Source organism: Puccinia triticina, chromosome 2A, assembly GCF_026914185.1.
Source record: "Puccinia triticina chromosome 2A, complete sequence".
NCBI lineage: Eukaryota > Fungi > Basidiomycota > Pucciniomycetes > Pucciniales > Pucciniaceae > Puccinia > Puccinia triticina.
The window spans coordinates 7305895-7333683 of NC_070559.1; the positions used below are offsets into that span (position 1 = coordinate 7305895).

The window sequence follows — 27789 nt, forward strand, 5'->3', positions numbered from 1 at the left end:
CTGCGGTCGAATTAAATAAATCTATACACGGTGCACCTTTATCATTTTTCGGACTTCCAACCAACCATTGGTGAGAAGTCAACGTGTTTTGGGTGTGCTCATGTGTCAGCGGTTGCCGCCCCCTCCCCGCCTTAGAGAGAGACAGAGTCCGATGGGGACCTGCCAAATCTACCGCCGGGAGCGGTTTGCACCTGGCTCTGCAGATTATCCCACTCCCGACGCTTAACAAATGGGTTAAGCTTTTGGGCAGGGGTATCGGTATCAAATCAACAATGTGGCCCACTGAATTTGTGGGCCATCACGGGATGACTACACCGTGGGCAGTTCTAACCAACAAGCACACAATCTTAATCTGCGCAGCACATACGATTGACATGACAGTCGTCACCTGACACTTGGGCATTCATTGAGATGCCCAAGGCCAATTCCCTGACCCACGGCGGCTAGTAACCGGGCGAGTCGAGTCGCCCTATGATCCGAGTGTGAGGTTGGGGCAAATGTTACTTCTTTGCCTCCGTTTGGAATATTTATTTATAGTGTGAGGTTGGATACAACACCTACTAGCCAGCCTGATCTGATCTGTTATCCACCGATCAATCAGTAGCACACCAACAAATAACTCATCAATCTCCTCTCAAAGCATCATGTACCCCGGCCATCCAGATTACATCCTCTGTGAAGAAACCCAAAATGCCGATGCCAATTCCCTAGCCGTATGGTACCTATTGACATTCGCTGTCTTTTGTTCTTGAGGAATGAGATCCCAGTTCGTCCACTAAATAATAAGCCCCTTATTTAGCGGATCAGATTTTGATATTTGCTGCCTTCCATTCTTGAAGGATGAGCACCCAGCCGGTCCACAGGATATTGATACCGCTCTTGAGTGGACCAAAGTTTCTTCCAAGGCGTGGACTTTACCCTGGTCAGCTCATATCCAATCGATGCACTGGAAGGAATTCCACGATGGTGCTTTGGCTTTTTTATCTCAAAAGTGCTTGGCTCTCCTCCCTGCTATGCAAAAGGCAAACCAAGGAAAGGAGATCAGCTGGTTTGGGTCAATTTCCGGCCACCCAAAGTACAGACCCCCACACGGATTTCTGCTCCAAGGCCACCTGGACTTTTTGGGCTTTGGTGCGGCAGCTTACAAGGCATACCCCGCGGATGTCAAGTTTCGTTTGATTATGAAGGACCCGCGCAAGGAACCATCCGTTTTGAAGGTGAGCTAGCTATCTCTTGATCAATGAGATCTTTGCCAATCAAGAATACTAACAATTTCAATGTTTAACCTACAATGGTAGTATGCATGGACTTTGTCGGAAGATGCCCACAACATTGTCATCACCGGCGGCCCAAGAATGTTGCTGACCGAAACCTATAAGAGGTGCCTTGCCTCTGTGGCCAATTCCCGGGATAGTTGGGACATGGACGAGTTGGCGAGCACCGATAACGAGTCAAATGATCCCAGCAAAGGACATGTTGCCAAGCATCCACAAAACTATGTGCACACCCCCACCAACAATAGTAGCGACATCGAATTCGTTGACCTTCCAAAACGCCTCTTTCTTCCCGAGGAAAATCCCGCTCCCAATCATCTCGAGGAGGAAACCAATTTGAAATGCCCCGTCAAAAACCTCAGAGTCCCGATGGGTCCCGCGCGCCGTTCCATGGAACAAATCGACATGGAGACTTACCTGTGGGTTGCCCACATTGATGCGAAGGACACAGAAACTCGCGAACTCCTCAAGAAACATCATATCACGCACTGGACGTTCTTCCGGAGCTCTGACAAGGACGATCTGATGGCTCTTGGTTTCTCCATCGGCGCCGCACGCTCACTCTGGGAAGGCGTGCCCAGATTAGAGGAGTATGTTGATGACATGGAGCGTAACCAAGCGCTTAGTCTTGGAAAATAGTTAATTACTACTCGTAGTGGCTCGGTCTACACCTATTACATTAGTATTTAAATTCGCGACATACTGTTGATCAAGCGCCTTCTGGCTGTCGTCTCTGTCCCATTGCTGTAGCGTCCACCAACCCTCCGGTTCTCTCAGCTGTTTAGGTTCTCGGTTATACAGTTTGTGTCCTGTCTTGGTCTTAGTTTAGTGGCCTGTTTGTTCTCCTTGGGGTTAGACCAGTGGCCTGTTTGTTTCTCTCTTCTGTCTCTCTGTGTGCGCAATCAATTGCCGCCAATTCTGAGTTGAGTGGAATTGCCACTCGACTCAACTAGAAGCAAGATTACAAATCTTGCGTCTTGATTTGTATTCCGAAATGGGTGCGGCGGTTGATCTGGTCTCCAGAAGCCAACCCGTAGAGTCAGGGACTCAAGCCAATAATCCTGCTCCCGGCAGGTTGCTGTCACCATCGTCTTCGACCAGGAAATTGATGTCTCAAACGACTTTGACCAGGAAGTCTCCACCGTCTTGTAAAAAGACTAGACTAAATGCAGCACAAGCTCAGTGGCCCCAGCAATTGAGATCAGCGACGAAGCGAGCAATGTCCCGAAGCAGGCTATTTCAAGCTCGTCCCCTGTTGCACGCTCTCAAGCTGATGAGGTTCAGTCTGAAGTCGCATTGTGTCACGCGCAAGCAAGCGAGTTACACATGCAAGAAAACATGGAAATAAAATAAATATGAGGCAGGGGCGCACAGAGCGCACGCAGGGGAGTGAGATGGGAAAGAAAAAGACAAAAGTAAGACGTTGTATCAGATCTTCATTCTTCTTGTGCTTCTTGGTGGGCGAGGTGCCTTTCGAACTTTCCCACATTATCAGCAAGCTCAGTAACTACCCCAATAGTCAATCCGAGTCCTCGTAGTTCCGCTCGATCCAAGTTTGATGACCTGAACGACTTATAGTTTATCATGTCGTTCTCGACAAGGATATCTATCACCTTGGACGCCTCCCGCAAACCAATGAACTCGACATATTCACGAATCCCAGCGTTGGGGCCTGGTCGAGGACCGTCAGAGCTAACCGGAGCCTGTGACTTATTCTGGTGGTGTGATGAACTGCAGCACCCGCCACAGTTTGGTTGTGATCCGCCGATTGCTTGAGCCTTCGCTTTTGATGAGATTTGGTTGGCCGAGACTGATTCATAGCGTAAAACTTTGGGTGGAGATTGGAGGGAAACACCTCTCTCGGATTGTATCTGAAACAAATAAATGAGCGCAAGAATGAGGATGAGTTTGGCCCATCGATCAAAGCAGACATCAACATGTGGCTTACCAACGATTTTGCCCATATCTGTGCATTTCCGTGGGTCAAGGGAATGAATAAAAAGGGATCGGCGGGGTGGACGTAGACGGGAAGTCCTCGGTCGTAATGGGTGTTTGCTGGGTGCGTTGCGTACAGCTTCCGCACCATCAGTTTCACGGCATCTGAATCCGTCTCGTTGTCATCATCAAGCAGATCCTCAACCTCATCATCATCGTCATCCTCCAGATTGCGCTTGCCCGACTTCAGGTCCTCAGCACGCTTCGCTTCCTTTGCCTCGATCACCATCCTCTTCGCCTCGGTACGTATGGCCTCTTTAGCTAGGACCTGAGCATTGTGTGCTCGTTTGGCTTCGGCGTTTGGGTTCTTCATTTTGAGGGATAGAGTTGTTGCATCACTCTTGTTTTCGACAAGAGCCTCGATCCACTTATTGTAAGCCTCCTCATTATTAACAAGGAATGGCTTGCCCTTCGCAAAACCAGCCACCCGAGGGATGGAGACGGCCCAGGTGACCGCAGGCTTTTCACTTTTCCAAGATTCGATGACAAGCCGACCGGTGTTTACCTCGACGGCTTTGCATTCAGCCGAGAGTTGAGTGACAAAGTCGGCATAGCTGGTTGCCTGGTCTGCTGGGCTAGCCGTGATCGGAATGTCAAAAGATCGTTCAGAGCTGATTGGCACCCATATTTTTTTCCCTTTCAAAGCTTGGTCCAAAACGTAGAATTTGAAAGTGGTCTCGCAAATGACAATCTGAATCTATAATGTCAGCAGGATGGCATGCATATTGTATAACATCAGATATAACCCCTCAATCAAGCTCGAAATAAAAATCAGAGGCCAACCTCTTCTCTATTTTCCTTGTGGTCACTGGCCACGGAGCCGTCGTTTGCGTTGTCTGAGTTATTAATGGATTTGCCGGATACTTTTCGTTTCTTCCTGACTCCGGCGGATTTCTTGATGGGAGTTTTCTTCTTAGTAGCCGCGGGATGGTCAGTAATCACTTGCGTATAGGTGGGGAGTGTAGCAGGGCTACAGTTATACAGGGAGACATAGTCCCCCTGTACGCTCACGACCACGAGGAGACCACGTGGACTCCTGCCGGACGCAGGAGGTTCGCTGGCTCCCTATGACGCACCACCGGGTTCGGCCCGGAGTTACGATCTGTATCCTTTCTCTCGTCATGTTTTAGTCGCAGGGGCTTGGCGCCCCTTGTCTAGTTGTTTTGTCTAGTTCAGTTTCACGGCCACCATTTAAGGTGGCCTCTTTTGTAGGGGTTCTCCCCAGTTCGCCCTGTCTCTTGAAATTCAGAGATCAGTTCGTTTCCTTTCCTTCGCGCCTCTTTTTTCCGTCTAAGCCTCTACCAGCCTGAAGAGCCCCGCTTCAGGAGAGAATCATTGACTGCAGCATCGCCGCCCAGGAGAGGGTCAATTGACTGATCCATATTCGTGGTTGTCATGATTGGTGTTGATTGTTTGGAACCGATCGAATTGGGTTGAGCTGGAGAGGGGTGAGGAGGCAAACGGGCCGAGAATGGTGTTGAATAACAATACCGATATCGGTGTGAGCCGGCATGGAAGGATGCGGGCGGATGGGGCAATGCCAAATGGGCCATGGTCGTGGGGCCTCATGTGATCGTGTGGTATTTGATGGGCTTTGATTGTGGTGTGAAAATCCGCACAAGTCAATTCAAGCTTGTTATTTGTCTTGAAAATCCGCAGGAGTCAGATCCTGCATGATGGGAAATCCCATGCAGGCCGATGATCTTACATTGGGAGACAAAACTTTGGTCCAAAACTGGCTTGTATGATACAGCTAACCCAGGAGAGCTTGCAACTTGGCGCGCAAACTCCGAGACTTTGTGCCGCAGCGGCCAGACTTGTCCGCAGCTCCAGACATCCGTGCGCGCGGACCGTGCCCGGGGGAACCCGGGGGAGGAGCCTGCAGGAGAGCTGCCTGCCGCCGACCCAAACCCTGCCTGCCGCCACCACCAACCCACCACCCACCACCGCCGAATCGACTGCCAAGCGACGCCAGCCTGCCACCGCCACCAATTTCATCCATCCCCGTTGTCCATTCCATCCACCGCCGCTGTCGAATCCAGCCACCACCACCATCATCAAACCCAGCAGTCGCCACTGACATTGCAGCTTGGATTCTCTCACAGGTATGTTCCTATTTGATTTCCCTTGAATGTCACAAAGCTGATCCCTCCTCTAGACACCATGTTTGTCAAGTATTCAGCCTCCTTCAAATTCATCGTTGTTTGGGCAGCCCTTGATGGAAAACCACTCGCCGAAATCAACACGGCAAATGGATCTGAGGTTAGTTCTGATTCCCTCCGACGGTGGTGTGTTCTATACGAAAAGACTCGTTCGGTTTTCGTCGATCCCGAAACGTACAAAAAAAGGGGGCGCCCTTTGGCTCTCAGTGAAGAAGAACAATTGTTTCTCTTGGAGCTAGTCACCAACAACCCAACGATCTACCTACAAGAAATTCAGCAGGCACTATCCACCGAATGCAACCTCCAAATCTCAGTCCAAACCATCTCGAACGAGCTTCATGGACGCCTCCAAATGAGTCAAAAAACTATGCGTAAGGTAAATCCGAATCAAGACCGGACTCAACGAGCCAAGTACCTCCTTTTGATGGCCAACTTTGAGCCTGAATGCCTCGTCTTCACTGGTCAGTTTTATTTCTTCTCTCTCTGAATTTTTATTTGTATATAGTAGCTAACACCCTCCCTCTCTGAAAGATGAAAGCGGGGTATGTTTGGATGCAGTGATCCGCACTCGGGGTTGGGCTCAAGTGGGTGAGAGGACGTCACGGCTCCCGGTAGCGCGGGCTACCCACCGCTTCAATTTAATCCCAGCGGTGGCCCTGAGCGGGCTGGTTGCAGTGATGATACAGTCTGAAACTGTCAAGCGAATCGATTTCGAGACATACTTAGAGCATGTGTTGGTGAGTAGCTTGATGGATTCTGCGCGCGGCATCCTAACTGACCACTTTTTTTTTTGAAGCTTCCAAATATGAATCCATACCCAGGACCCCAAAGCATCGTTGTGATGGATAATGCGCAAATCCATCACAACGGGAACATCGAACGCATAGTCGAGGATCACGGCTGTCTGCTGATCTATCTTCCGGCCTACTCCCCCGACCTGAACCCAATTGAAAAGGGTTTTAGTGTGTTAAAATCATCACTCAGACAATATGGCGAACTTGATGGGGGCGAAACCGATGGGGAGGCAATCGAGGCCTTTGCAAGGCTTGTTTTCACCGACGAACTCATGCGAGGCCTGTTCCAAGGGTCTGGTTACACCGATTAATGGATCCCCGGACTACCGGCTGCCCGTTTTTTTGACTACCGGCTGCCCGTTTTTTTGTATTGATAAACAACTTGCTCAATTCTTTGTAACATTACTTTGTAATCAATGTGCTCGATTCTTTGACTTAACATTTGGTTTTTCTGCATATTTATCTGACTCCGGATGTAATTAACCACAAGATTGAGACTTCATTGGGAAAACGGGTCTGCTGAGATCCTCCCGTTCCAAGAGCCTCCCATTCCAAGAGACCCATGTGATGCGCAAACTCATCTTGGACCAATCAAATGGACTATTGATTGCTCCTTCAAATGGACTATCGATTATAACAACGTTAACCAGTTTTATTTACAAAAAGAGATGGTCGGAAGGAGGTTAGAATTTACATAAAGAGATGGTCGGAAGGAGGCTAGAATGCTGGAGCTACAATGTATTGATGACTTTGAAACAATAAGGAAAAGGAGTACATAAGAATGGATCGGGGGAGTAAGATACTTATTGGTTTCTAGAACCCTGGTTTCTAGAAACCTTCATTAAGTGATGCGCATATTTCTTTGCAGATGAGACAATGGATCGGGCGGGGCCTTCGGGGATACCTCTGCTGGCAAGCTCGTCAGAACTGAAGGACTTGAACATAGTCCAGTGAGTGATCCCAAGGGTTCCGATCCCCTCAATGACTCCGGGGGAATCTGGATTGACGTGTGCAAATTTGAGGAAATCCTCGAGGCTGTGGTCCTCGCCGCTTGGAGGGGTTATTGGTGACAAAGCCCGGGTGGGATGTTCTGGGGTGCTGGGGCCGGTCGGGCCGGTCATTGAGTTCGAGGCGGCCAGTTGCATTGGGTTCAAGAACACTCCCGGAGGCATTGAAAATCCAAACTGTGTTGGATATTGGAATCCGGCCGACGTTGTTGGATACTGAAACGCGGCCGAAACGGGAGCTGGAAGTGTGGGGTGAACTGGAGCTTGAGGCGGCGGTACATCCTCCTTGGTCTGAAATTGAAAGCTGTCCGATTTTGGGGGAACACGGAGGGTGACTTGGCCGGGGTTGGTCTTCTATGAATCTCATGAGCAGTCAGATCAGATCCTCAGCCATACATCCCAAGGGAATAAAGGGAATAGAACACACTCACAATCGCTTTGGCCCACATAGCAATTCGCTTGGGAGTCATCTTGAAAAACTCGTTGGGGTTCTCGGGATTGATGATCACGCTGACCTCGTGACTTCTAGTCAGGTGTTCAGCGGGTTCGTGGATACAGCCAAGTTGCTGCACCAAGTCCGTGAGGGAAGCCGCTTCCTGTGCACCTGCGGAGGGCCCATTGGATGGAGTTTCTTCAGAGCTGGGACCGGCATGCATGGTCCTGAGGTGTTTGTAGGCAGATTCTTTCTAAAATATCACACAAAATGAGGTCAATGAGACATTCCGACTGGGTTGAGGTGGACAGGAAAAAGCCACTTACCTGAGCTACAACTATCGGATCTTTCTGGACCAAGCGACATATAATCTGGCGGCTTTCCGGAGTGCCCTCGGCAACCAGGAGGAACTGGGTGAATATCTCATCGGAATCAATTCTTTTTTTTTTGGGCTGCTGAAAACACGCGTCCATTTGGGATAATCGCATTCCAAACAATGTTACCTTTTAGAGCTTGGGCTCGGGCAAAGAATCCAAGCCCCTCGTCTTCGCTGTGTTCAATCTCATTGATTGCCGTAGCTTTGAAACTCTCGAGATCGTAGTTGTGAGTGTCCCAGTTGATCATCAGCTTGCCAGGTTCCGATTTGACTTTATTGTATTGGGGGCCAATGGAACCAGCTAGGCTTCGTCGCTTGCGGAGGTTTGCAGCAGGAGGTTTGGGAAGGGGCGTAAATAGGATGAACTCGATACTTATGGGAACCTCAGGGCGGCCCGAAGTGGATCCTGCACGATTGGGAAGTGCCTGGCTGTGTTGTTGAGAGTTGGTAGCCAATGATTGAGATAGTATCAAGTCGCTCGATCGGCTGGTGGCTGGTGAAGCTGGAGGTAAGCCCGAGAGTGATGGGTCGACGTGAGACGGTCTTTGCTGGCTTCGTATGAAGGCGTCCCGGCGGCGGTTGCGATCCGCGACCAAGTGAGCAGTGCCATCAAAAAGCGAGGGCACGTGTCTGTCGGCAGGCGGCGTCAGTGGGTGGTGGAACCATTCGCGGTATTCGGACGGTGAAACTGAACGATAACAGGAGTTATTGTCCATCCCGAACCTGCTACTTTTACGGAAATGATCAATTGCGGCATAGAAATTAGTTCGTGGTGAGAAAAGGCCCACACATGATGATGATAAACCAAAATAACTCACGCGTGTTGGATTGTTCCCCAATGGCACAATGGTTCCAAAGGACCGTTGGGGTTGATTTTACTGGGGGTGGCGGTGGCGGGGTTGATGGATTTGGCGGTGGTGGGTGGTGGGTTGGTGGTGGCGGCAGGCAGGGTTTGGGTCGGCGGCAGGCAGCTCTCCTGCAGGCTCCTCCCCCGGGTTCCCCCGGGCACGGTCCGCGCGCACGGATGTCTGGAGCTGCGGACAAGTCTGGCCGCTGCGGCACAAAGTCTCGGAGTTTGCGCGCCAAGTTGCAAGCTCTCCTGGGTTAGCTGTATTTTCATGGAAACAAAATTTCCAAAAAATTGCAGATCCGTCCAAGCATTTGTAAAAAGACAATACATAAACATATATGTATGCTCATCTCGCGACTCCAGAGGCCAAGAAGTTCCAGCTCTCGATATCCAATTCTTCTCCTAAACACTCAACAAAGCTATCCCTCCCTGGATCATATATTGTCATTCTTCAAGTAGATGTAGACCTGCATCCAAGAAACCATCGCGGATAATATTCTCAGAGGGACCCTTATCGTGTCAAGCGACTCTGTTCAATTTGAATAAATTACCAGTTCAAATGCCCCCAGACACAACAAACCAAGATACAACAGGCATTTCCGAGGAAACTCCTCCCTGTAGTTCAAATTCTGATGCCTTCATTTCATCGAAGAATCACCTAGGCTTGTCACCTACTCTTCAGGTGAAGGGTCTGGAAGAACACCAGAAGATTGAAAGGTCGGTAACTGAAGAAACAAATGAGATAGTGCCGCTGGTGGATGATCCTAAGTCTCCAATCATGACAGTGAGATCGGTTTTGATTGGTGTAGTTCTTTCCGCTTTTGGTGTTTCAGTTTCACAGGTAAGAATTAATTCTTGCCATCAATTACCTGCTTACAATTCATTTATGAAGTAATTTTTGTTTCCAAACTACTATTTAGCTGTTCTATTTCAAGCCTGTTCATATGTCGATAAAACTCATGTTCCTTCAGGTAGGTTTTCCATTCTCAAGTGATGTGATCTAGCCACCGACGGATTCACTTCAATTAGATAGCTTCGGTGCTCATTGGACGAAGTTGCGCATTTATCCCTGGTCCTAGATGGTGGAACCCGGGCCCTTTCGGTTTGGTATGAACTCTTAATCTTGGAACTACCTGGCCTTTTTACCCAATTCGATTTTCCGATCTTCCAACAGTAAAGCTGATGAGTTTTCTACTTTTAACGCAAATTGAACTCAATAATTAACCAATTTAGAAAGAGGCAGGTTTCGCCGCTTTAATGGGAACCACGGCAAGTGGTTCCTCGCCCACAGCCGAGGTGAAATATTTGGCCTGGCAATGCATCTTTGTATCAACCATCATCTAACCTGGTCCTTTTGAATGATTTTTATCAATGCAGGTGATTTCAGCGTACGAACTGTACTTTGACCGGATTTTAAGTTACGGTGTTTGGTTTGGGATTGCAATGAGCTCGCAGCTCCTTGGATTTGCCTGGGCAGGATTGCTACAGCCCATCCTCATTTATCCCTCTCGCACTGTATTTCCGTAAGGTACACGAAGTCATCTGGCCCATGTTATTTTCTGACGGATTTTTTTTTCAGTGAAATGCTTCCAAGCGTCTCTCTTTTAAACTCACTGTTTAAAGTGGGATCTGAGTCCGACGACCAAGTCAAATTCTTCAAGAAGGCTTTCCTCGCAGCTGCGATTTGTAAGTTTAGGACCCATTAAGTCTTGAAATCTCCGCAAAACGTTTTTCAAATCCCCGTACGACGTATCTGACTCTGTGATTTGTTTATTTCTGAATTCTCCTTGACTGAGATTAAAGACGAAATCTTTCCAACATACATAACGCCGGCTGTCCAAGCCATTAGCGTCTTCTGTTTGACTCTACCTAAAAATCCACTTGTTACGATCATTTTTGGGGGAGCCCGGCCATTTGAAGGCATGGGAATTTTGAGTTTATCTGCGGACTGGTCCTTGTTTGGTGGCCGGGGACCGCTGTATACGCCTCTCAACACGCAAGTATGTTTCCAGCAGCATATATAAGTTACAAAAAAAGTGCCTCGGTCCTTGGAATCCAATTTTAAGATCTTTTATGCTCGTTTCAGATCCACGAGATAGTTGCTCTGGTGTTTTCCATTTTCGTCTTTTTTCTGGTCTATTCGAAATCCTGGTTTGGTGAGACGTCTGCCCTTATTCAACCCAAAAAAACAAACGAGTCCCCTTTTTCCGATCAAATCGCTGACTGGGTCTTGAGCACCACATGATGCAGGTGCTGGTTTCAATCAAAACTTTCCATTCATGTCTTCCAGTCTACTTACTGCCGACGGGAAACCATATCCGTATCGACAGGCCATTAATTCAGACGGGACAGCCAACGAGGAGTTCATACAAAGGACCGGACTTCCATTTTTCACTGCCACCTTCTACGTAGTCCAGATTTTAGCTGCAGTTTTTTTAACCAGTTCTATTTCGTATGCTTTACTGCACAACTACCACCTCATTGGTTCAGTATTCAAGAAAACCAAGACTCTGCAAGGAATTGACCCGCATCGATTAGCGTGCATGAAATACAAGGACTTCCCGCGGTGGTACGCCCACACAACAGCATCATGTAATCCCCCCTTTTTACAAGTGCTTAACGTTTCAACCGTCCGCTTTCAGGGGATTCGCGGCAATCCTGGTTGTTGCCATTGCCTTGAGCCTAGGCATGTCATCGCTTGTGGATTCTGGAATTTCTTTCGGCGGCTTATTTGTTGCTTTGGCAATATCTTTCTCGATGACGTGCGTGTTTTTAACAGCATCGCGTATCACCCGATTCTTTTTTCCAAAGTATTTTGAGAAGTTAATGTAGGATTTTTGCTGCTCGAGCGCTGTAGACTAGCAGTAGGGTTTATAAGTGCGATGGCCGGTTTCAGAACACGGTTCCCTGTCGGCATTCAAATGTTGGGCGGCCTCCTGTTCCCAGGGAACGTTTTTGGTAACATGTGGTTTACACTCTACGGGGCATCCAGGTGCGTTTTCTCTCAGTCATCATGTGCCTTTCTCATATTTATTTTTGTTTTGCTCATCAACTCGGCTGGATATGGAGGTACTGGCCCGCCAATTTTGCCAGAAGAATTTAATTTCCGCCCCTGGACTGCCAAGTTGGCCAGTTTTCTGCCAAAGTTTCCAAAGTTGTGGCGCTGAACCGCCATCCATGCCAAGGAACTTCGGAAACAGACCCCTCCCCGGGTAGAGCACCGCAGCGGTGCCCGGGCTGTGAGCCCGGACCGGTACATCTGTCTTGACAGGCAACCGGAGGGACATATACCCCTCTCAATGACCGATAGGACATCGGTCAGTGAGGTGTATACCTCAATGGCCGATATAACACCGGTCAGTGAGGTGTACACCTCAAAGACCAATACGACATCAGTCAGTGAGGTGTGTGTGTACCTCAAAGACCAATATGATACCGGTCAGCAAGGTGCCTCAATGACTGTTGTTGTAGCTGGATGACTGGTGTCATGGCAGTAATCAAGGCATGTATCTTGATGACTGGCATTATATCACCAATATTGATTGGGCTGGTCAGTGAGGTGTATACCTCAATGACCAATACGATATTGGACATTGAGGTGTGTACCTCAATGACTGGGACCGTACCAGTCAAGGAGGTGTGTACCTCACTTTTTATCAAGTATTGATGACCGGAACAATACCGGTCATCAGGAGTATATGTCCCTCCGGTTGCCTGTCGAGACAGATGTACCGGTTCGGGCTCACAGCCCGGGCACCGCTGCGGTAATCTACCCGGGGAGGGCTCTGTTTCTGAAGTCCCCTGGCATGGATGGTGGTTCAGTGCCACAACTTTGGCAAGTTTGGCAGAAAACAGGCCAATTTGGCAGTTCAGGGGCGGAAATTCAACTTTTCTGGCAAAATTGGCGGGCCAGTACCTCCATAGCTGGATTTGGTTGACTCGATTGTGCAAAAGTGCTGTACAAGGTATCATCGTTCTAAGGGATTTGAAATACGGACAGTATATCCACCTACCACAAATTCTCGTAGTGTTCTCTCAATTACTAGGCTGCGCTATTGGAAGCTTGTTTTCACTGATAGTTGTAAAAACCATCGTGAAGAATCAACGCGAGGTCTTGCTTTCTCCCAACGGGGACGGTGTCTTCTCAGGTGCTGAAGTTGCTGCGTACCAGGCGCATTCTGTCAGGTTTGTGCCTCAATTTGACCATGGAAAAAACGCAACATTTACTCAAACCGCACGGCAATCGGTGCCGTAGCTGGGGGATTTTTTCTAGACGCATGTTTCTTTTTGGTCAGAAATACGTTAGCCTTGATTGCTTCTCTCTGCTTCTACTCCAGCAAAAGCCTCTTCACAGTTTGTGAAAAAAATCTTGAAGTGATATAACTCAATCGGGATTTTTTGATTTTTTTTTGTTGATTGATAAATCAAGTCGGCGGTTAGCTGGGGAATTTTAGTCGGACTGATCCTTCCCATCCCGTTTTTCGTTGCCGAGAAAATTTGGCCGCGATACAAACTCAGTTCCGTCAACATACCTCTCTTTTGTGGAATCGCACAGACCATGTACACTTGTGAGTTCTTTGAGATTCATCAAAGCTTGCTCAATTTGAGGGTAAATCTTTACATCTTCTTCAAGCGGCCTACGCAGGAGAACCAATGCGTATTATCATAGGGCTAATTTCCCAGTTCTGGGCGCGCAAGTATCGAGCCCGTTGGTAAGGGATATTCTATCACCCCAGGTTACACGTCAATGTTCTCTTATCCCCGTTTGTTCAACAACCGCTCGGCTCCAGGTTCACAAAGTACAACTACATTTTATCTGCCGCTCTTGATGGTGGAACCGAGCTGGTTATTTTCTTCTTGGCTATGGTCTTCCAAGGTGGTGGCTCTCGAAAAATCAATTTTCCGACGTAAGTTACTCCACCCAACATGGAAAAAAATACTTCAGCTGAATTTCTGAGTTGTAACAATTTCACAGGTATTTTCTCAATCCTTCCTCATCAACTGCCAGAGATTATTTCTTCATGAGTCGCGGGGGTGATTAGTAGCGGAGATTCAGCTGGAGGCATTAGGGGGGTTCACAATAGGAATTCGTAAAACTTTAGAGTCCATTTTATTATGTATCAAGGTGCTTATTTTTTTACAATATGATAAGTTTTACTGATTGATCAGCAACATACAATCACATACAGCTTGCCATAATTTTAATTTTTGGGGCAGAAAGGCCTTAAGTTTTGGGTCAGCCTTTTTGCAAACCAAAAAATTCCCCTGAGCAAACCAGAAAAAGTGCACACTCCAAGGTTTTTTGAAGTGCACAGAAGTACACTCCAATATTTCCTTGAGTGAAGATAGTCCACTCCAAATTAATCTGTAAGATGATGACAAAGGTGGAAGAGAGAAAATTGTCTGCTCCATCCTCCTTCCTTCACACTTTTTGACCTCTTTTCCCACTGACTCTGCTCCAACATTGCTCTCCTGCACTTGTTTGTCACCTCTGCCCAACATCTGCATTCTGCACTTCTGGTTCTCCTCTTATCCAACACTTAACCTCCCATGTCATCTGTCTAGCCCCCAACAGTCAGTCTCTCACAGGTGCCTCTGCCCCAGCTCCACCCGCTTCAGCTGCCCCAGCTCACCCTCTACCCCACCACTGCTATTGAGTCCATGGCCTCAATCCATCAAAAAGAAGAACTGGCAATTGGCTCTGCTCTGCTATCCAGTTTCAGCTCCCACTCTGCAAGTTTTCTCAAATGTAAAGCTCTCTACATGCTTCTTTATGAGCATTCTGATGTCACCATGGGGGATCTTATGTCACCAAATGTGCCATCAGCTCAGCAGAGCATGCATTCACCACTGCTCTTCCCCCAAGTAGACATTCCACCCACCTGTAGGCTGTCAGTGGCGGTGATACCAAGAGCTACACTGGCTGATGAGATGAATCTTTATTATCTTTAAAGACAATATTGTTGAGATATGCTTATATCCATTATGTAGTATGCTTCAATCCATAACACTAACAACTTGTATATATGGTGTTGCAAGCGCGTCTGGGCACATACCCAACTCCCGCTTGGCCGAGTGCCTCCGGAGGTTGGGTATGTGCCCAGCGGGCTTGATTGGGCAGCTTGCCCAGCAGGCTTGATTGGGCAGCTTGCGCGGGGGGCAGAGCTTGGCACACAGCCAAGTCCCGCTTGGCCAAGATCAAGCTCTGGGCCAATGGCAAGACGCCGGTCATGAGACGCCAGCCCTCATCTCTGCCTCAAAAGGCAAGAACAACGTGCCCTTGAGGAGGGGAAACGTTCTCCCTTCTTGACATTGCACATTGGACATTGACAAGGGAGCTTTGCCTTCTCAATGGTCGGTCTGTAGGCTGGTCATTGGGGAGGAAATACTCCCTTCGCGGTGGGCAATAATTGTATTGATCATCAAGAAGGGAGTATTCCCTTCTTGATGACCGGTTTGTAGACCGACCATTGAGGACGGAAACTTCTCTCCTTGATGGCGGGCACAGCGTTTGGCGTGCGTGGCACCCTCCCTTGAAATCGGCCCAGCGGGGCTTTGTGCCAAACCCCGCCCACTTTGCGATATGCCAAGCGGGGGTTGGGAGTGTGCCAGGTGGGCTTGAGGATTGGCCAAGCGGGCTTTAGCGTTGGCCACGCGCGCTTGGCATTTTTTCGGCCAAACTTTGGTGAGTGCCCAGACAGGCTTGCAACACCATAGTCTATACTGAGTTGTTCTAGGAGTTTCTTCCCCCAGTGAATCAGAACTATTATTTCTCACTCACCAAATTTTCACTGGTTTGTCAACGGTGAAATTTGGGTTTTCCATCCCGCATTCCACACAACAAATATGCTTTTCTCATAAGAGATAACAGTGTGGTATAAGGAAATGTGAAAATTCAAAATTTCTTTCTAATACATATAAATACCCATACTACATAGGTCTCAAGATCCCACCAAATGAGCCTCAGAAATGGATTCTCTGGTCAATTTCACTCTGAGTCACCACTGGAGGTGTTGTGGTGATCAATTCTGGAACATGTGTCAGATTGTCCATGGAGCAATCAGTGCGGAGGCAACGGTGGGCCGCTACGCTACACTACGCTACAGGGCCACTTAGCGTTAGCGTAGCGGCAAAAAGCGGCCGCCCATTTTGAGTAGCGTTAGCGCGCTGTTAGCGCCGCTACGCTGTGCTACGTTTCAGCGGCGCTAACAGCGCGCCAATTGTTTGTTAGTGTTAGCGCGCCGCTACGCTGCGCTAAAGCGCTTTTAGCGGAAAAAAGGCCTTTTTTCAGCTAAAAGCACTGTGGCGCACCGTAGCGCGCGCTCTTTTGCGCCCTGCGTGTGTAGCGTTAGCGCAATTGCGCGCATCTGCGCTAACGCTACGCTAACAGCTAAATTAGCTGCGCACCCTTTGCGCGTAGCGTTAGCGCAGAGAAGGCGCAATTCCGCTAACGCTACGCTAAAAGTTAGCGGAATTCCGCTACGCTACGCCACGCTAACGCTACGGTTAGCGTAGCTGGCCCACCGTTGGTGGAGGGCAGATAACACAGAATGGAGTGTAGCGGAGCGCACAAATGAAGGTGGCGGCAAGCAGAGCTGGACTCAAAGTGAGCAGGCCAGCGTGGACCGGCTAGTGGAGGCAGTGATTGGGGGAAGCCGTGGCAGCCAAAGCGGGCTACATCAGTGGGCCTAGCTGTGATGGAGGCGGCATATGGGATCCTGAAATCATAGGTTAGACAGGGGTGTTATGGACTCCAGCCGTGCCAGGTGGAGGCAGTTGTCTGAGGGGATAATGCATGCGCTGCCCTTGTGGGTGTTCCATGATATCTGGAGCAGGAGAGAATCAAGGATGGATAGTGGTGTAGAAAGAGGATTTGAGAGGAACAAGGGGCTTGGAAATTCCCTCAGCGTTGTGTGGATTTGGCTGTAGTCTATGTCTCAGAAAGGTTTGAAGGAAAGTAATAAAAAAAGAAACGTGGTTGAATAAAATTAGAACTCAATAACTCAGGGTGAATAAACTCAGGATCAAGAAGCTCAGAAAAATGATGATATTCCTTGTGGTGCGGAGGTGGATACCATGTGGATCCTTCCTCCAAGTTTGGATGAACTTGGATTCCAGAGCTGTGACAGACTGTGACAGGCAGTGTGAAAGACCCTTGTGTACTCCACGCGTGCGCGTACACTAAGAGAAGAGAGGAAGGGACAAGAAAACAAAAACAAACAAAAACAAAGGAAACAAATACTCCCCCTAATTCTTGCATTTTCACGGAGTTATCTTCTTTATGTGGTGGAGCTTTATTTTACTGTTACTTTTGCAGAGCTTTATTATTTTATGTGCTTTTCTTTATTTACACCGCCTGCAACAATGGGTAGTTATATTACAGATAACGGTAAAGTAACGGTTTATAGCCGTTAGCATTACAGTTACGCATAACAGCAGTGCGTTACGTTACCCCCACAATGTAACAGAAAAGTAGTGATGTTTGTTATGTTATCCGCGCCCACAGAGCGTTAGATAACTGATAAATTCTGGGCTGGAAAGAGCCTATTTTGGCCTGTTAGCGCATTATCCAGTGTATAACACACCATAACAACCTCAAAAAGAGAGGCCATCATGTTGTGTGTGAGGCCAGAAAAGATTCTGTTACAGATAATGTAACAAGGCACTGCAGGTAGCAAGGGTAGTTATTTTACCCAAATTGTGCGGATAACACAAAGTAATGTAATTACCCATTGTTGTCACTTGGAGCCCTAAAACATTGGCGGAGCTGCGGAGGGGAGTTCTCCAAATCACCCAACTTTCTCCGGGATACATTTTGTGAGGGTACCAGTTTCTTCCACTCCAGCGTCCCTGGAACCCCACTGGATTGGAAATTACACCTCTTTGGACCCCACTCAACACCTATCACACGTTGAACACACACAGTCACCAGCCTGTCACCAGCCTCAAGTCAAGGATCAGGGCATCATGCTTATACATATCACAGGATACAAACATAAATCTCCCCATCAGACTAAAGTCATTACATAGTGTCAAGTTTGACCTTATGTCCAGGACCATACTATGACATCATCTTACACTGCTTCTGCAGCCTCAGACTTCATTTACACACTCACTGCATCTGTATGACACTTCATGCAGCCTACTTTCACTTCCTGTCACTTTCATGCGGCACCACTGCAGCCTTCTGACGTCATTTATGTACCCCTGGCATATACTGACATCATTTGTACATATTATGACATCATTTGTACCTACTGCCACCAGCTAAAATGTCTCATACCCCTGTCTAGCCTAGCTGAAACCCTAACCCAGGAGCCCCCCTCTCAAGGGGGGCTAAAATCTCTCACATTTGTCTATAAAAAGAGCTCCTCCTCCTCCAAGTTGTCTTCTCTTAGAGATTGCCAACTGGACCCCCGCGCGGGTACCCGGCACCCGTGGGCGGGTACCCGCCACATGGCGTCGGGTACCCGCGCACGGGTGCCGTGTACGGGTCCGGGTGCGGGATTTTGGGCAAAAAAGCACCAGGTACCCGGATACCCGCCAAAAATACCCGCGGCAGGCGGGTATTTCAGGTACCCGGGTACCCGCTGTTACGGTCACTTGATTCCTCGAGATGACCGGGACAGATCCTGGTCATCAAGGGGAATCAGCCCTCTCGATGACCGGGACAGACCCCGGTCATCCAGAGGAATAGTACAGCCCTCTCGATGACCGCATCAAGAAGAATCAGCCCTCCCGATGACCGGGATCTGTGGCCTGGTCATCGGGAGGGTTGTTTTCTCTCGATGACCGGGACAGATCCTGGTCATCGGGAGTGATGGTTCCTCTCGATGACCGGGACAGACCCCGGTCATTGAGAGGAATTGAACCCTCTAGGTGACCCGGACAGATCTCGGTCATCAAGGGGAATCAGCCCTCTCGATGGCCGGGACAGATCCCGGTCATCAAGAGGAAACAACCCTCTCGATGACCGGGACAGAACCCGGTCATCGTGAGGAAACAACCCTCTCGATGACCGGGATAGAACCCGCTCATCGAGAGGGTTGTTTCCTCTCGATGACTGGGACAGACCCCGGTCATCAAGAGGAAACAAGCCTCTCGATGAGCGGGGTCTGAGGAAACAACCCTCTCGATGAGCGGGGTCTATCCCGGTCATCAAGAGGAACCATCACTCCCGATGACCAGGACCTGTCCCGGTCATCAAGAGGAAACAACCCTCCCGATGACTGGGACAGAGCCCGGTCATCGGGAGGAACCATCACTCCCAATGAACAGTCTGTAGCTGTCATCGAGTGAGGGTGTTGGATAAAAAAAAGCACAAGTACCCGCGGTACCCGCAAAAAGTACCGCCGGTACCCGCCCGCGGGTGCCGTGTACGGGTACGGGTGTCTGAATATCACGAAAAACACCGCGGGTACCCGGACACGCGGCGGGTACCCGGGTCCACTTGGTGATCTCTATCTTCTCTCATCAGGGAAGAAACTGTGGCACTAGAGAGTGCCAGACCATAATTTTATCATTCAACTGCTCTGAAGTCAGTTCAATTTCAGTGTGCAAATTTTGTTTGATTGTATTTATAACTCATTGGAAATTATTGCCTGATTTGATGTGTCAAATATTTTGAACTCGTGAGTCACTTTTTATGAATTGCTGTTTTACTGTAGTCTATCTTATTCATAAGTTTATATTTCATTATCTTTCATATGGCAATTTGGCAGAACATGCCAATGTCTGAGGTTCAGTTCCCTCTCCATAAGCATTGAAGTTTTCTGTCAGCAGAGAGCATCTGTGACAAGTATCTTCAGATGGGTTTGTTATAATGAACTCGGAGCTTTAAGGTGTAGTGATATAAGTAACTACACGAGTGTACGACTTAGTACCGCGAACGATCACTAACCTTTAAGGTGTAGTGATATAAGTAACTACACAAGTGTACGACTTAGTACCGCAAACGATCACTAACCTGATCAGTTGTGATGAGAGTTAGCGAAGAGTTGTTTGATGAAACTAAATGAGTTGATTGCTTTTGCACACCTTTAAGGTGTAGTGATATAAGTAACTACACGAGTGTACGACTTAGTACCGCGAACGATCACTAACCTGATCAGTTGTGATGAGAGTTAGCGAAGAGTTGTTTGATGAAACTAAATGAGTTGATTGAGAAAAGAACCGATACATGATAAGAACGGAGTTTTATAAGATCAACTAGGTTTTGGAACAACTGCGGCACAACTACACTAAAGGCGGGAAAATGAGAAAGAACCAAAAGAACTACTTTAAGTTCAACACCCCCCCTCGTTCTCAGTTTTCAGACTTGAAGTCTCGGAGCTGGTATCCGAGATAACGAAGAAACATTTTGTGACGGCGGGTCGATAAAGATTTAGTGAATCCGTCAGATTGATTGTCGGAAGTTGGAATGTATTTGATCTCGACTTGATTGTTTTCAACGGCTTTGCGAATGAAATGGAATTTGACATCGATGTGTTTGGAGCGCTGTTGAAAAAGAGGATTTCTTGCCAAAGCTATTGCACCTTGATTGTCGCAGAATATAGGAATTGGATAGATTGGCAAGTTAAGCGAAGTAAGAAGAGTGCGCATGGAAATAGCCTCTTGAACACTGTTGTACAAGGCTTTGTACTCTGCTTCGGTAGTCGAGGACGCGACAGAAACTTGCTTCTTGGCACGCCAGGAAATGATAGAGTTTCCCCAATGAACCAAGTAGGCCGAGTAAGAGCGACGAGTATCAACGCAACTCGCGTAGTCTGAGTCGACGTAGATGAAAACTCGATTATCATTGCCGCCAACGTTGAGGGAAAAATCGACCGTTTTTGAAAGATAACGGAGAAGATGGAGAAAAGCACGCCAATGAACAATCCCAGGGTTTTCTAGATGTTGGGAGAGTTGAGAAACGGCAAAAGTGATGTCGGGTCGAGTCGCCACCGCCGCCCAGTTCACTAAACCAATCGCCCTTCAATAACTTATATTTAAATCCTTGAAGGTTTGAATTTCGTCTGAAGTGGCTCGTACCAATCTTGTGTTCGGAACCATGGGAGTAAGCACAGGTCGACAATTCGCCATGTCGTATTCGGCCAGAATTTCAGAGACATAATTTTCTTGAGACAACTCAAGATGATCATCGGCGCAAGATATTTTCATCCCAAGAAGAGAGTTGATCGGACCCAAATCGTCCATCAAAAATTTATCGTTGATGAACTGTTTGAAACGACCAACATCCTCTGAGACGACGACGAGATTGTCCACATAGACGTGAACAAGACAAGTCCAATTGGGATCGGCGGAACTGAAGAGACAGGGATCATTCGGAGAAGGGAAAAAATTTATGGATTCGAAGAAGGCGGACAGTTCGCGATACCAAACCCTCGGTGCCTGCTTCAAACCGTAAATTGACTTTACCAGATGAAGACAGGTCCCAGCCGGAGCATCCAAACCTTGCGGAATTCGTAGGTAAACCGTTTCTTCCAAGGTCCCGTTCAAGAAGGCATTCTTGACGTCCATCTGATGTATATCAAGATTGTTGTTGACACCGTAAGCCAACACAGAGCGAAGAGCTGGAAGCCGACCAGTAGGAGCGAAAGTCTCGTTGTAGTCGATTCCATCCTGTTGTGCACTGCCTTGCGCACAAAGTCTAGCCTTAAATTTTACGAATTCACCCGCAGCATTGGTTTTAATCCTGAATACCCACACTGTGCCCAGAAGAGTGGCGTCGGATGGTATTGGTACGATTTCCCAAACATTAAGACGATCCATCGCAGCAAGTTCAGCCGAAATAGCTTCTAGCCAATTATGAGATTGAGCTGAGTTGACTGCGGCTTTGTAGGTTTTGGGAACCGAGTTAGATTCTTGAATGGAGGAGCAACACAAGCTATGATTAAAGAACGGCACAAACCAAGGTTCGGTCGTCAAAGTTTTGTTGACCAAGTGAGCTCTTTGTTTGGTGGTAAGGATGTTACTCGGGTCAGTCGGGTCTGAAGTGATATATTTAGGCGCAGGCTGGTTTGCGGGAACGTAATACCAGTTTGGTTTTGGCACTGATGACGAAGAATCACAAGGAAGCGAAGTGAGTGGAGCCTGGGAGGAAGTGGGTTGCGCTGACGACAAGGAATCAACTGCAACCGGAGCGAGCGAGGGAATAGGTTGAATCGACAGGATAGAAGAAGATGGAGAAGTTTGAATGATCGGAGAAACTGGAAGTAAAAGCGATGACGAATCGTCAAAGGATGACGTCATTGTATCATCAAGTTCTTCATGTAGCTCCGCATAGACAGAACTTGCGGGGGAGATTCCTGGAAAACTAGCCTCGTCAAAAGTGACGTCATGGCTGTACTCAACCCTGTAGTCCGAAGTTAATATTCTCCAGTTTGGAATATTAAGTCTATAGCCAACTAAAACACCTCTCTTCGAGGTATCGTCAAACTTCCCCTGCCTTCTTTCCTTCGGAATGTTAACATACGCCCGACAACCAAATACACGCAAACGAGCAAGGTTAAAACAATATCCGAACCAAACTTCATGCGGAGATTTCCACTTTATTTTCTTGGTTGGCGTAATATTCTCGTAGAAAACGGCAGTCATAACGGCTTCCCCCCACAAGGTAACAGGTAGCGAAGCTTGCTTCAGGAGAGATCGCGCCTTCTCACTCGTCGTCCTATTACCCCTTTCAGCAATTGAGTTTTGCTGAGGTGTATAAGGTGCAGTGATATGATGACGAATGCCTTGATCCTTAAGATAACTTTCAAACTCTGCGGAGCAAAATTCGCCACCGCCATCGGTTACCAGGTTAAGAAGCTTCCTTGAGTGAAACGTTGTTACTTCATTGAAATATTCTTTGAACTTTTCGAAAGCTTGACTTTTTGATGATAAAATATATACATGTTTATACAAAGAGAAAGCGTCGGTAATTTTGAAGTAGTATGAACATTTCCCAACAGTGGCTGGCGTTATTTTGCCGCTGAGATCCATGTAAACATAGTCAAGGACACAAGTAGGCTTAGGTAGTTGACTAGTAAATGGTTGACGGTGAGATTTTGAAATGCAACACGATTCACAATTTGAAGTTGAGTAGCTTAAGTCAAACATTTTAACTAATGCTTCTCGGCTAGGGTGCCCCGCTCGCCTGTGCGCAAGTTCAGAGTCAACATCCGCTGAGCTTAGTGAAGCGAATTTAGACGGACCTTGAGCTTACGTAGCATTCAATAACGACTTGGAGGAACCCGGTGGTTGAACAACTCTGACCTGGCAGACAAAGATGTTGCTGCTGATATTTGCTTCGAAAAGGACGATATTCTTAACAATATCCTTAACAAAGTATTGAGAACCATCCCGACGGAGCAAGTCACAGTTGAATGCTGACAAGCGCGCGAGACTCAAAAGCGCGTGAGTTAAATCAGGCACATGAAGAGCCTTAACGACGAAAGATTTCCCGTTGTCACTCTTGATTTTGATGAGACTGCGTCCTTTAATAGGTAAAGATTGTCCGCTAGCAACGTTCACCGCAGAGTCGAATTTTTCGTACTCAGTGAAATTACGACGTTCAGGAAACATATGATCAGAGCAGCAGCTGTCTAGGAAGATCAGTGCGTTGTCGTGGATCACCGCCAAAGCTTGAGGAGTAGAAACGCAGACGTAGACCCCGCTAATATCTTTGGATGTCACGGCGTTAGCTTTCTTCTTTGAAGCAGTTTGACTTCGACGTTTTTTGTATGCTTCGGTTGCCTTATTCGGATGAAGTTGATAGCAATTTGACTTAGAATGCGGAGCATCCTCGTTGTGAACACCGTTTTCACAGGTTGCCACGACGGACTTGAGAGCATTTTCACTCTTTATGATAACCCCTTTGGAAGCAGATGAGGAGTTTTCAGCGTTCAAACTCAAATATTTAGAGTTGAGGAATTGTTTGACAGTATCGATGTCGATCGGACTCTTATTGAGAAGAAGATCTTTAGTTCCTTCCAGTTTGGAAGGCAAAAGGTTGACAAGGTATTCGGCTAATAGATGTTCATCAAGCGTTTGCTTTTCCATCTTGACAATTTGGATCCCTACCGACCGAACACGAGATAACCCTACATCTATATCCGTCAAAAATTGCTCGAGAGTCGAGTTGAATCTAATTTTTAGAAAATCTTGGTAAAAAACCGATTGATTTTGAGCTGACTTTGACTGAAAGTGATCAGTCAAAGCGGTCCAAATAAGATGAGGTTGTTTCTTATTTTCTTCAGTGATGAACTTGGCGTAGTTTTCTACCCCTAAGTTGCGACCTAAGATTCCCGCCGCGACTCCTTTTTGAAGTTTAAGAGTTGCTTTGGCAATCGGATCTCTTTCACCAGTGACCAAGTCAGATAACAAGTGCTCATCGACTCCCTTCTCAAGACAGAATGAGAACATGACATTTCGCCAGTCGTCAAAAGTAGTCCTGGTGAGAATCGGAAGACGATGGATAGCCTTATTGGTCATTGCGTACAAAGACTCGGGTTCAAAGAGGTTGCAGATTTAAGCACAATCTGGGCTCATAACCTAATGAACTCGGAGCTTTAAGGTGTAGTGATATAAGTAACTACACGAGTGTACGACTTAGTACCGCGAACAATCACTAACCTTTAAGGTGTAGTGATATAAGTAACTACACAAGTGTACGACTTAGTACCGCGAACGATCACTAACCTGATCAGTTGTGATGAGAGTTAGTGAAGAGTTGTTTGATGAAACTAAATGAGTTGATTGCTTTTGCACACCTTTAAGGTGTAGTGATATAAGTAACTACACGAGTGTACGACTTAGTACCGCAAACGATCACTAACCTGATCAGTTGTGATGAGAGTTAGCAAAGAGTTGTTTGATGAAACTAAATGAGTTGATTGCTTTTGCACACCTTTAAGGTGTAGTGATATAAGTAACTACACGAGTGTACGACTTAGTACCGCAAACGATCACTAACCTGATCAGTTGTGATGAGAGTTAGCAAAGAGTTGTTTGATGAAACTAAATGAGTTGATTGAGAAAAGAACCGATACATGATAAGAACGGAGTTTTATAAGATCAACTAGGTTTCAGAACAACTGCGGCACAACTACACTAAAGGCGGGAAAATGAGAAAGAACCAAAAGAACTACTTTAAGTTCAACATGTTATGCGTGTAGGCCAATTGGTGATCACTCACCAGAGATGACCATTGGCCCCCACCGCAGGCACCTGTCACCCTTCAGCAGGTACCTGTGTGCTGTTTCAGGTGCCAGTGTGGAGCTATTTCTTTAAACTCATACCAAAATGGAACACCCAACTGCCACCATTGGTAACTGCAAGCGCACACAGGAACCTGCTGAAGGGTGATGCCACTGACAGGTAACCACTGTAGGTGGCAATGTGACATCTCTATCACACATCCAAGCAGTTTTGGAATTAAGCACATATACATTTGTATGAAGACTTATGCGTCTTAGACTTCTATCCCTTTTTCTGGCAGGGCTGGCTTCCTCAAAATGTTCGCATGCATGTGTAGTTTGAGGCACAGGAACCAGGTTATTGTGAAGTGACAGCTTCTCCCAATGATTGTCATGTACCAGTTATTCAGGGGAGTAACAACCCCACTGGAATACTGGTCTGTAGTGTACTGGTCATAGGAGCAAAGTGCTTCTGACTAATACTTGTCAGTCACAGTCAGGCAGTCCTCTATCAATGGAATACCGATGATGACATGATCAGCCAAGGCGCGACTCGCAAAACGGTGGAGGCAATAATCTTGAAGGATTGGGACACTGAAGATTGAATACTCAAACCAGCACAAAGATTGCACAAATCGGTCTTGCCGAAAGACGGGTGTTTGAGAAGTAGATCATGTCAATTTATGGGCTGCCCAAAAGTGTGCGGCGAAGGTAAGAGTGAGGAGCAAGGTTGGGGACAGTTTCCGCCAGTTGGCGTGACCCTGCAAAGATCTACCCGGCCCGGCGAAAGAATCGTCCGCAGTCCTCCTGGCCGAGTTCCATCGGGAGGTGGTCAGCTTCCAGATAGCTTCCGGCTTTGTCGGCTCAGCAGCGCTCCCCACCGGACTGTCGGCTGGTAAAGCGGCTAGTTCTACCGAACTGACCCCGCCGAAAAAGTCTGTCATTAGCACTTCACTCATCGATCGACCCAGCAGATCCGAACGTGCACCAGGGTTTGAGTGGAAGATGTCGTAGGAATATGCATTAACCTGCCACAAAAAAAAGAAGAAAAAAAAAGTCACGATGTAAGTGATCCTGATGGCAAGAAGGCCGTCTAGAGGAGTTGACTTACAAAGTCTTGGAGAGTTGATGATGATGTTTTATTCATGCCCTCCAGATGACTCAAAACAAAGTGACTAAATCGATCCACAACAGCCACGCCAATGTCAGAATCTGCGTGATGCTAGGATAAGATATATGGAAGAGGTCAATCCAAGATGAAACAACGGCGGAGGGGATCAAAAAAAAAAAAAAAAAGACTTACAGAATAAGAATTTTCGCCCTTGGCTGATGAACCGGTAGCGACGATGTTGGGCGAGTACAATTTGCTAGTCATCGTATTGGCCTGGCAAGTATCGATCATGAAAAGCAGCTCGTTGTACCTATTTTTAATCTCCAGGATATCAATTATCTATATGACACCAGTTGGTGAGCCCTAACAGAAAGAACAAAATGGCTTACCGTTTTTTGGCCCACATCGTCTGGAATGCATCGGCGAGATCAAATGCACTGATCTCTTCTGCGTCTTGAAATTTGAGGAACTCGTCTCCACCATGACCGGTCATATAGACCAGGATGTTAGACCGTTCATCGGTCATCAGTCTTTTCGATCGGGGAGTCCCTTCAGCCACTCGACCTATCAGTCAGGTCATCGATTTCAGTGTTTCCTGCCATCTTCATAGTTTCCGGTATTGGTGAGATCTGACCGGTCAACAAGCGGATAAAGTTCTCGACGGACACTTCCTCTCCTCGGTAATCGACCTCGATCCCATCGCCGTAGAGGTCCAACTTCCTCTCCGAATTACTGTAAACCGTCCCTGGGAACATGTTCCTTGGGTTACACGCCATGTCGTCTGCCAGCATGAGGATGATGTTGGAGTCGGGAATCCCGAGTCGTTTCACGGACCGATACCTGGGAAAAAGGAATGGACGAGGAAATTGAGTGTTATGTTCCGATTTCGTCTTCTGCCCCATAGTCTCCTCCCAAGCTCACATGCCCAAAGTATTAGCAATGTGCTAGCCGGACGAAGGAAGGCAAGTGGATCGAGTCCAATTCACGTGGCGGGTTAACATATGTTCAAAGCGGTTATCAAAGACGTGTCCTGGACGCACGCGATAGTTGAACCTGCAACGGACGATCAGATGGGGAAATGAGTTCTGATGTGAGGCCCAATGACACGAAGCTCGGGATGAGACTGACCAGAATCTGGAGGTGCAAACCAAGACGGCCCAGTTGTTAGAGTGGTTGACCGCATCCAGTCGATTGGCCAGCAGTAGGAAAGCGAGTGGGATGATCGCCAGCGGTAAACATCTTTTCCAAGCCGGCGAGGTGAATGGTGTTGTTGATGGCATCACTGGACACAATCAGAGTGGGACAAGTTCAGTAATCAGTCCTGCTGCTACACAGTCATGTGACTGTCACCCATCCCTGTGACATCTGCCCGGGTTCTCCACTCCTGACACCCTCGTGACATTCCCGCTCAAGATTGCGTCATGAAGTTTCCATGCAACTTGGTTCCTCTTAACCTCCGAAATTCGAGCTGCAGCCGTTTCCGCATTCCTGGAAACCACCGATTGGAATTCATACATACTAGGATTCGTTGCGCGGTCGTGATCCAGGCAGGAAAGAAGTCTTGATCTCTTTCGAACTGACCCGTTCCGAGGACAGACGTGACTTCTGT

General features: G+C 47.6%; 5 protein-coding genes across 5 annotated transcripts; 3 read left to right on the forward strand and 2 right to left on the reverse strand.

Annotated features, from left to right (window-relative positions):
* Positions 1–644: 644 nt before the first annotated feature.
* On the forward strand, positions 645–2426 carry PtA15_2A773 (uncharacterized protein; the record flags this gene model as incomplete). Its single annotated transcript, XM_053166828.1, has 4 exons — positions 645–713; positions 840–1217; positions 1299–1637; positions 2349–2426. The coding sequence occupies 4 exons, from the start codon at positions 645–647 to the stop codon at positions 2424–2426; spliced, it is 864 nt and encodes a 287-aa protein (XP_053018011.1).
* A 284-nt stretch (positions 2427–2710) lies between these two features.
* Positions 2711–4822, reverse strand: PtA15_2A774 (uncharacterized protein; the record flags this gene model as incomplete). Its single annotated transcript, XM_053166829.1, has 4 exons — positions 2711–3145; positions 3223–3966; positions 4053–4181; positions 4610–4822. The coding sequence occupies 4 exons, from the start codon at positions 4820–4822 to the stop codon at positions 2711–2713; spliced, it is 1521 nt and encodes a 506-aa protein (XP_053018012.1).
* Positions 4823–9450: 4628 nt separating this feature from the next.
* On the forward strand, positions 9451–13933 carry PtA15_2A775 (uncharacterized protein; the record flags this gene model as incomplete). The annotated part of the gene is made up of 17 exons (XM_053166830.1): positions 9451–9608; positions 9725–9732; positions 9812–9862; positions 9925–9998; positions 10125–10187; positions 10269–10414; positions 10471–10577; positions 10695–10891; positions 10978–11047; positions 11142–11460; positions 11534–11653; positions 11749–11883; positions 13229–13244; positions 13321–13459; positions 13525–13603; positions 13682–13798; positions 13867–13933. The coding sequence occupies 17 exons, from the start codon at positions 9451–9453 to the stop codon at positions 13931–13933; spliced, it is 1866 nt and encodes a 621-aa protein (XP_053018013.1).
* Positions 13934–18679: 4746 nt separating this feature from the next.
* PtA15_2A776 (uncharacterized protein) lies at positions 18680–19010 on the forward strand (the record flags this gene model as incomplete). Its single annotated transcript, XM_053166831.1, has 2 exons — positions 18680–18698; positions 18784–19010. The coding sequence occupies 2 exons, from the start codon at positions 18680–18682 to the stop codon at positions 19008–19010; spliced, it is 246 nt and encodes an 81-aa protein (XP_053018014.1).
* A 6730-nt stretch (positions 19011–25740) lies between these two features.
* Positions 25741–27460, reverse strand: PtA15_2A777 (uncharacterized protein; the record flags this gene model as incomplete). Its single annotated transcript, XM_053166832.1, has 8 exons — positions 25741–26097; positions 26181–26291; positions 26373–26490; positions 26570–26744; positions 26815–27020; positions 27102–27124; positions 27221–27233; positions 27309–27460. The coding sequence occupies 8 exons, from the start codon at positions 27458–27460 to the stop codon at positions 25741–25743; spliced, it is 1155 nt and encodes a 384-aa protein (XP_053018015.1).
* Between the last annotated feature and the right edge of the window lie 329 nt (positions 27461–27789).